A 10,059-nucleotide genomic window follows, 5' to 3' on the forward strand; every position below is an offset into this window, starting at 1 on the left:
CGTTTGAGTTGTACTAAAATAAAAGCACAAGAAGGTTGAGTGGCTCTCTGCTGTCCTTAAATGGATGATTCAGTTTGACTTTGTGACGTATCGCACCTACCCTACCTTATGAATAAAATGACTCAACTGCAGAAATGGCAACAAATATAATCATGGATGCATGAGGACATTGATGAAGGAAACACTCGTGATTAGACACACTTCATTTATTTACTATGACATTGGATATACCTTGCTAATTCACAGACAGATACAACTTTATTTGCTCATAACAGTAGAAAGAAGCAAAAAAGAAAGTGAGTACAACAATGTTCTACATTCATGAACAGTATTACTGACAATGGAATATATAGTTGCTAATGAAAATGTTTTTCTGCCTCTCAATTGACGGACATACTTAAACCCTCATAACTTCTCACATTATGATAAATATAATTGGTACATAGTAATACTATGCTCATACTTATGCTTTGTGTTCTCTCACCATAACTAGAACAGCCACTTTAACTTACATGCTCCCATTTGACTTCTAGCTGTCACTACCCCCCTAAAAAAATACACAAATGTAAGAGACCAAAAGACAGTCTGTGGCAGCTTCATGCCAGAAAATAACAAATCTAAATCCATTGACATTTCGAGCCAGAACAATTTGCCCTGTAATTCTAAAAGAGGTTTTTATTGTTGGTCTTCAGACCACGGAAACTCTTCATTGATGTCCACAGTCTTTGTGGATACAGTACTCTTGAAAATCTACTGTAGAGAGTGTCCCAACCCCCCCCCCTCCCCACTGATATCACATTGATTCAGTCCATAGGAGGCCTAGTAATGACTAAATGGTGCAGTCTCCTTCAACTCATGGTACCCCTGGTGGTTTGGCTCTGTGAAGAGACAGAGAGGGTGAGGGTTAGGAAGTACCACAGATCTATCTCCTCTACATTAACCAGTGATTTTAATAGACTCTTTTAGAAATATAGGCAGTTCAGTCTGGCTTTAAAAAGAAGAAAGAGAAGAAGCAACACAATAAAGAGAGAACAAATATTTAACAATGTTTGTATTTACTTGAATTTGCTGACAGTTGCAAATGTTTCTCAAACTGCTTTCTCAGGTCCACATGGATACTACCTTATTGTGTATTCAGTGTCTGTTCAGAGAGAACTGCTTATGCTATCTTAAATTTAAAGCACTTGCTATTCATTTTCAGAGCCTGTATCTGTAGACTGGTGGTCACTTAATAATTTTCTGTACATCCCAGATTATGTAGGCAAAAATAGCCACTAGCAGAATGCGTTTGAGTGTGTAGATAAGTGTTACGGTACCGAGACTCATATTCTCCTCCACCAGAGGCCTCTTCTCGCTGCAGTTTACCACTCTTCCCTGCGCCGCTCCCAGAATTGTCATGATATCCACTAGGTTGAGCTTCCCTTCCTCCTTGGCCTCCTCCACTTCCTCTGCCAGCTCCATCGCAGCCTCCTCACGTTCCTCCATCTCCTCTTGGGTCAGCATTGCGCTCAATCCCTGCCCTGCGGTGGTGTTGCCCACCTGTGGTGGCGCCAGCGAGCACAGTGCCCTCACCTTCCCATACGACATCAGGTGAGCTACGTTGGCACGCAAGAAGAGCAGGAGGACGTTGAGGTCGTTTAATGGGCAGCCAAGTTTACGGCGGTTGATGAGGTCAAGGGCTGGGAGGACCTCGTAGACAGAGAAGAAGGTGGTGTCCCAGACGAAGAGCCGAATCAAGCTGAAGAGGACGATAGGAGCCAACAGGACGTAGATGGCACCGTTTGCCACGCTTATCACCTGAAAAACCAACTGGCCAATCATTTTGCACTGAACCAGTTCAGGAACCCAGTTCTGATCACGCAACATGCCCGTGCGGACAAAGCAGCTGAACTCGTCCTGCAGGAAAGCAGACAGGTGGAAGTAGGCCAGGTAGAGACAGGCAGCTGTTATGAAGGTCAAGAGGAGGAAGCCTCGCAAAAAAAGCATGCTGACGAGGAAATAGGAGTTTTGCTTGCACTGCATGTATCTCTCCAGAAGAGGGTACTCAAAGTATCGCTTCTTCTTGGCCCTGCAATTGGACAAGGAAAAGAAACTCAGCACCATGTTCTCCTTCATGTTCATCAATCCCAGCTTGGAACGCCCCTACCCCAATCCTCTACTTTTGGCAACTAGGAGCTGCCAAACAAGATCACTTCTGTAAACCCTTTGAGCAATATTTCTCACTAGTAGATATTTGTATTTGCTACTGAAGTGACCCAATTTCTCTATTGGAATCAAGTTTAATCTAACAAGGCATATTCTAGTTTGGAGGCAAATCAAGGCTCCCTGAGATCGGGTTACTGAAAACATGGATATGGAAGCATTTTGTTTAAAAAAGACAGAAACATTAATGAATATTTGTACTACAAGCCAGCAGTCGCTGGTCTCTTACCTTTGCAGTTCGGCCTGAAACGTGAGGGGGTTCTTAGTGTTCTGGCGCATGTCTAGAATGCTCTGGGCCAGTCGGATCGAGCGGTTGTACGACTTGTCCAGTTCGTCAATTATGAAGAGCAGGTCTGAGCCCAGCGTGGGCATGACAAGCTGGCGCCAGATTAAAGCCGGCAGGTACATCAACACTGCCATGGCCAGAAGAGAGTAAGGGAACATCTGGATGGACAATGAGAGAAAAGAGTTGAATCAAGCAGTTGAGTCAAATCAACAATGACTTCACAACCCCAAAAACTTTGTAAACGCTTTTAGCAACAAAGCATACTTTGCTTCATATAAAATGTGGCACACTGACATTTTTAACAAGTTACAGCGAGGAGAAAGAGGGTTTCAGCAGTTTAACTTCGTCAGCCATGCACTCTAGGTTGGAAAAACAAGTCGAGCACGCGTGATCAGAGTCTCTCAGCTTACTTTGTGTACCCAGAGTGAGCGCTCCTCAAAGTTCCCATTGCTGTCAAACTCATGATGCATGAGAGAGTCCCAGCAGTATGTGTCGACATAGCTGGCCTGCTTCATGGTGAAATTGCTGGGAGGGAAACAGCTGATCTGAGGCCCTGCAGAACATACAAATGTTGATTTGTAACATTATCTGCTAATATGGGGAATTACTATCTGCTTTATCAAATTGCCTGTAAGCAGTTGCTAAGTACTTGATTTCACACACACACAAACATGCACACAACCTTGTACTTCTATCTTTGTGAGGACACTTATTGCTGTCATGCATTCCCTAGCCCCTTCCACTAACCTTAACCATCACAACTAAATGCCTGACCCCAACCCTTTTGTCAGTTGGCCCAAACCTAATTCTAACCTGAATCGAAAAAAACAAGTCTGAACCTTAAACAGGCGTTTGAAGGTCTGTCCCAAAGTGAGGATCGGCCAAAATGCCTTCACTTTCCAAGTGTCCTCACTCTGAAGGTCTAAAACTCAAATTGGTCCTCACAAAGACAGCTGTACAAGTAGATAGACACACACACACACACACACACACACACACACACACACACACACACACACAGTACTGTGGGTCCACTACCAGACATGTGAGCTTCTGCATGCCCTTTTCTTTTCAGTGGAACATAATTTCACTGGAGAAAGCATATGTTTCAAATTGCAACCTGGCATTTAAAACCCTGGGCCAAATTTGGACTCCTCCACCTTATATTTAGTTCACCTTGATATAACCACATGTAGTCCAACCACTTGAATCCATGATCCATGCACCCATCTGTCATTTCCCAAGGGTGCTCCACCCTAAAGAAGAGAGCTTGGGAGGAAACACACCAAGGGTGTGCCCCATTTAATGCGGAGCCTTAAAAGAAAAACATGGAGCTTCTATTTTTTTTACACCACCACATCTGCCCAGCTTTCTGTAAGTAGAAACATACTGCCACTAATTTACTGTCAGGATGTAATTTATCCTGCCAGTCCACCTCATTACAACCAACTGTTACACGGTCCAGATATACTACAGTGTGTGTGTGAATGTGTGTGCAATTAATCAGCCGGATTTTAACATTTTGATGGTGACACCTAAAATATAATTTTGGCAGCTGAGGTTATGATGGAGGATGTTCATTTTGGACTGAGATACATAAGAAAGAAGAGGTTACAGTTTGTATTTGGACTCAAAATGAACTCAAACTAATTATGTATTGTCTATGTTGGTTAGTTCCCCATATGGTTAGCTATGTCACATTTATATTCTTTCACATACTGCAGGTGAAAGCTATTTGGTACAGCACCGGCCATAAGGTTCCTCAAATTTCACCTTTACTTATATTAAATATCATATAAAATTTGCCCAAAATGAATCTACTGAATGTACGTGATACATTGAGATATTCATAATTCATAACATGTTTCAAGGCAATGCACATGCATTCAGGGCCAGCTTGTAAAGACATATTGAAACCCTATTAAAAGCAGATTCTATCGGAGGCCGACATGGTGAGGCTAATGTTGGGGACAGATGGTAGAAGTGGTGAGCAGAACAGCGGTTGGTTCATCACCATCCATTATTGGCAGCCCCATAATGAAGTGACGTTACAGTGTGGCATTTCTAAAAAGGTTTTGGCGAGCTGTCACATTCCTCATCTTCAGAGTTTCACAAACCCCTGAAGGCAGCAAGGCAGAGCAACTCACGTAATCTGCTTTGAATCATGCAAAACATTAAACACATAAGTGAAGTTTTTGTTGTTGTTACTCAATGTTCTTACAGTATGCTCTTAGTTGTAATGTTATATTTTGCTGAACACTATACTGACTGAAGCTCACTGTGAGTGCTCTAGTTATAACACTATCTGACGCCACTGTATGTTCTGAGGCAGCTCACTGTGGGAATCCGTTTTTCCACTTTGCTTGTAGGTGCATGTGTGGGCGCATGCATTGACAACAAAACGACAGCAGATGCCTTCTCATGAAATCTTGTAGAATATTCTCCTGCTCACTCCCAACCCCTGTGAGCCATTTGGCAAAGTGAGGCAACCTACATTTCTGCCACTGCTCCTATCTCCGACTCCCACTCCCCAATTAACGTTGGCAGATCGTCCCCACATTTTGTGCTTTGTACAAACATTCTTGGCTGAGCGTCCAGGTGCAAGTAAACCAGACTCCAGACAGCAGCGCAATCAAGCACTGCTGTGAAAATGACAAGCAGATAGGCAGCCAAGATCCATCAGTAGAGCCGCGCACCCCCGCCACCACATCATGTTCTACGACCCCCCCCTTCCCTCTTGTTAATCAACATATCCTCTCATTTGACTCAAATAAGGGGGAGCTGCCACAGAAGAACTTCGCCTTGTAATTACAGCGTGCCAGCGTTAGTGAACACTGCTCTCAATCATCCCCGTGGCAATTAGCATCAGGAGCATCCGACTGATTGCAGACCAGCTCTGGAGAAACGTTTAGTTTTAAGTCAGTGGAGTCAGCCTCCTCAACAATAGACTTGTACTATAGTATTACCACGTATACTTTGGATCGTCAGCTCTGCTTTTTGTGTTCTTTGAATGACCATGGATGGACAGGTTGTCTGTTTCATGTGAAAAAACACCAATTTTTTTCAGAACATGTTTTTCCCTCTGGTCCAAATCACTTTAAACAGTAAATGGACTAGATGACCGGAGTCCAAGAAAATTGTGATTTTGTGTTTTCAGTAACATTGTGTTGTCACGTCATGATTGCTGCAGTGGTATGCGCTGTATTATGCTTAGGAGGTCTTAAAGGGTGACGTGGTATTTTTCAACTTGGACACAATCTCTCATGTTTTTGTGTCCAAGTGACTAATGAGGACAACAACTTTTGAAATTGGTCCAGTATGAAGCAGGCAGCTGCTTAAGGGGCTGCAAATATAATCCTTCTGGGCAGTTGCCCACCATCAATGTGCGTCCACTAAGAGAGCCTGTTTTTGTTTCCCTTTAATGGAGGCAGCACGTCTTCCTTTTTATGATAAGTTGTTGTTAAAGTGTTTTCTCCCTCTTGCTTTATTCTGTTAAGGAAAGTGCCGTGAAATTACCGCTCTCGTTGTTATTGCTTAATATTTAGTTTCCTCAAGAAGGAATAGGGAGGGGTACGGATTGGGAAGATGTACCTGAGTGAAAAGATCAAAGTCTGCAGGGAAAGAGCACAGACATGCTCACTTGCCATGATTCAGGACTTTTAACTCAGCTTTGAAATTATAGCACGTTTGGGTCACTACTTCAGGACATGAAAAATGTAATTTATGTCCAAACCCTTGTGTGTACGTTGAATTAAATACCATGGACCACAGGACTTTCTAAGTATGATATTCCTCCATATCAGAAGAACAACTACATGCAGTTTAACAAGTAAAATATAAGAAATTCAAGAACAAACACACAATCACTTAACGGAGGATACCGTTTAACAGCGTGATGAAACACAGAAAATGCTTTTACATGGTTTAAAAAAAAGACAGAGACAGGGAGTTGCTCACCAAGGGAGATCTCACGAGCGAAGGCCATGGTCACCAGCATCAGCGGAAGGCCGACAGACACAAACTTGATGACCTTGTCCAAAGGAAGCTCCAGCTCCAGGTGGCTGATCCGGTTTATCCCGGGGCTGCCCTGCAGCAGGGCATCAGATAGCATGGCCTTGGCCGCCGCCTGGGCGATGGACATTTTGAACTCCTACCCAGTGATAAGAAACGGTTTCAGTACAAATCAGACTGCTTTCCTTTCTCTAGCTATTTGTCGCTCTTCACTAAATGTGATATAATAAACCAGAAATACCTATAAATCTACATTCATAAAAGAAAAAATCTTTTCCAATTTGGGGGAAATTCAATTACAAATGCAATTAACACTATTCCAAGCAAATGTCCTGAACATACCGTACGTCTTCCAGCTTTCTTTGGTGATACTTTGAGAAAATATGTTTGCAGAGTCAAAGAGTTTCTCTAAAGACTGGCACGGTGTTGGAAAAATTCTTAAGTATTCAGGGAGGGCCTCGTAAATGAGAGGTTGGATCTGGGCTGGACCGGGCCGAGCTGGGTCTGGCTTTAATTACAGGGAGGACATCTGGGAGCATGTAGGCGCCCAGATGGCACTGACTGCAGCAGACCTCCAGCACACTGGGCAATGCAGTTGTGTGTGTGTGTGTGTGTGTGTGTGTGTGTGTGTGTGTGTGTGTGTGTGTGTGTGTGTGTGTGTGTGTGTGTGTGTGTGTCTCTTGTCGTTCCCTGCTGTGAAGCACGGTGGCTGTGGCCCACTTCAAACAAGTGAACCACCGCCAGTGGCTTTTTCAGCCTCTGTCATTCTGAGACTATTTTTACTGCTTTACAGCCTCAGAGCGACTGCTGGCTGACATAATGTAGCATACAACAGGGACAGCCATGTTTCTGTTCACTGCAGTATATGTGTTAAAAAGAAAAACTAACAGTGTGTGAAAAATGTATTGATTAAACAGATCTGACAGGAGACGAGAACTGGAACTCAAATGAACCAACTAGCATTTGGCTAGTGCATGCATGGGATCTGTGTTATAGTTCTTCTGTGTAGTAATTTGTGCTGTAAATCAGGGAGAGCCACAGTGCACTTCAGTGTTACACATGGTGCAAGGCAAGGCAAGGCAAGTTTATTTGTATAGCACATTTCAACAACAAGGCAATTCAAAGTGCTTCACATAAAACCATTAAAAGCATCAAAACATAATGCAAAAGAAAAGTAGATTTAAAAACAATTAAGAACATTCATTGAAACATTAAAAACATTCATTAAAACACTAAAAAGCTAAAAACAGAATAATAGTTGCAGTGCAGTTTAAGAAATAAAATATAGTAGTAAAATGCAGAAATTGATTAATATCCTTGAATGTGGTTCAATCAAAGGCAGCAGCAAACAGAAAAGTCTTCAGTCTGGATTTAAAGGAGCTGAGGGTCTCTGCAGACCTGCAGCTTTCTGGGACTTTGTTCCAGATATGTGGAGCAGATGACCTTGAGGGGTTTTAAAAGAACAGCACCGTTTTTTGAAATGCTTCAAGTAAAAGGTTCAAATCAGTTTGAAAACAGAAGTCACAGGATCTATGGACATCAAACAAAGATTGTTGTAATCAAACTGTTTTTACCTGATTAGAATGTAAGTCATGGGGGGCAAAATCCACAGTCACCAGGGGGCGACTCCTCTGGTTGTATAGAAGTCTATGAGAAAATGACTCTACTTCTCTCTTGATTTATTACCTCAGTAAACATTGTAAACATGAGTTTATGGTCTCAATCTCTAGTCTTCTTCAATACAGCATGATGTTCATTTAGTACATTATGGTCCATTTAGAGTCAAACAGACCATAAAGCAGGGGATGCTTTAGGGGCGGGGCTACACAGTGATTGACAGGTCTCTATGACAGTGTTGTCCGGGAGTTGTCCGTGTTTTTGTCTTACAACTTTAATCCTTTTATAGTGTGTTCTCACTTCATCAAAGTCAACTGTAACATTTTGGTCAACCAAAAATATCTCACTCAGTGTTCAGTTGTAGTTAGCTCCACCCTCTTCTGTCTCTCGTGGTTGCAGATGCTAACGGCCAAAATGCTTTTTATAGTCTTTATATATACAGTTGTGGTCAAAAGTTTACATACACTTGTAAAGAACATAATGTCATGGCTCTCTTGAGTTTCCCCGTTATTTCTACAACTCCTCTTGGCTCCTCTTGGCTCCTCTGGTTGCTTTGTTACAAAATACGACGATCTACTTCCTGTTTACATCGGCGCATGCCCAGTGTACGTGAAGAGTCACGTGATTGATATTCGTTTTCAGGCGTGTAGTGTGGATGGAGATCATTTCAGAAACGATGGCTGAAACGCCGTGTGGACGGAGTAGTATGGATGTAGCCTCTTTCACAGACAGAAGATCAGGAAGGCTCTGGGCCCAGACGGTGTGTCCCCCTCCTGCCTAAAATTCTGTGCTGACCAGCTGGCCTCCATCTTCACGCAGAACTTCAACCGATCACTGGAGCTGTGTGAAGTCCCCTCATGCTTCAAACGCTTCACGATCATCCTGGTCCCCAAGAAATTCTCCATCACAGGATTAAATGACTAAAGGCCCATCGCCCTGATGTCTGTGGTCATGAAATCCTTTGAGAAACTGGTGTTGACCCATCTGAAGGACATCACAGGGCCCCTGCTGGACCCCCTGTAGTTTGCCTACCGAGCAAACAGGTTGGTAGATGATGCAGTCAACATGGGACTGCACTACATGCTGTACCACCTCGACTCCTCAGGGACATATGCAAGGGTTCTGTTTGTGGACTTCAGCTCAGCGTTCAACACCATCATCCCGGAAAAACTCAAACCAATACTCTCCCAGCTCACTGTGCCGCCATCCACCTGTCAGTGGATCACAAACTGACACAAACAGGACGCAGCAGGTGAGGCTGGGAAAAATCACATCCAGCACCCAGACTATCAGCACTGGCGCCCCCCCAGAGATGTGTGCTCTCCCCACTGCTCTTCTCCCTCTACACAAACGACTGCACCTCAGAGGACCCGTCTGGTAGACTCCTCAAGTTCGCAGACAATACAACAGTCATCGGCCTCATCAAGGGCAGTGATGAGTCTATGTACAGACAATAGGTTGAACAGTCTGTTCTCTGCTCCTCTATCACTGTGTGGTTTGGCTCAGCCACTAAACAGGACAGAAACAGACTACAACAGACAGATCTGCAGAAAAAAATCATTGGTGCCAGCCTGTCCTCCATCCTGGACTTGTACACTTCCAGAGTCAGGAAATGGGCAGGAAAGATCACTGCAGACCCATCACACCCTGGACACAAGCTGTTCCTCTCCTCTGGTAGGCGTTTCAGAGCACTGTACACCAAAACCACCAGACACAGGAACAGCTTCTTTCCACTGGCCGTCACTCTGCTGAACAATTAATCAGACATACTGCACTTCTACCTCTGTTTGCACTATTACCACCACTTGCACTATCACCTCAATTACCATTGCCATTGTTGTTTATGTTCATATATATATATATATATATATATATATATATATATATATATATATATATATATATATATATATATATATATATAAAATAAAACAAGGGCAACA

At 43.2% G+C, this 10,059-nt stretch overlaps 1 protein-coding gene across 2 annotated transcripts in view; it reads right to left on the reverse strand.

Moving 5' to 3' along the window:
• Positions 1-887: 887 nt before the first annotated feature.
• Positions 888-10,059, reverse strand: part of pknox2 (pbx/knotted 1 homeobox 2) — a 117,406-nt gene continuing 108,234 nt past the window's right edge. The window contains exons 14-19 of one of the 2 annotated variants that reach the window (XM_068721191.1): positions 9,569-9,583; positions 8,637-8,655; positions 6,446-6,635; positions 2,899-3,041; positions 2,432-2,646; positions 893-2,068 (exon numbers count right to left, since the gene is read on the reverse strand). In XM_068721191.1, coding sequence (XP_068577292.1) covers positions 1,225-2,068; positions 2,432-2,646; positions 2,899-3,041; positions 6,446-6,635; positions 8,637-8,655; positions 9,569-9,583 — 1,426 coding nt within the window. In that variant the 3' untranslated portion in view covers positions 893-1,224. Of the gene's footprint in view, positions 2,069-2,431; positions 2,647-2,898; positions 3,042-6,445; positions 6,639-6,841; positions 6,894-8,636; positions 8,656-9,568; positions 9,584-10,059 lie in introns of those variants that run through there. The other variant, XM_068721190.1, reaches the window with a different exon arrangement.

This window comes from Cebidichthys violaceus, unplaced genomic scaffold, assembly GCF_023349555.1.
Source record: "Cebidichthys violaceus isolate CVI_PGR_0920_01 unplaced genomic scaffold, fCebVio1.0.p SCAF_27, whole genome shotgun sequence".
Classification (NCBI taxonomy): Eukaryota; Metazoa; Chordata; class Actinopteri; order Perciformes; family Stichaeidae; genus Cebidichthys; species Cebidichthys violaceus.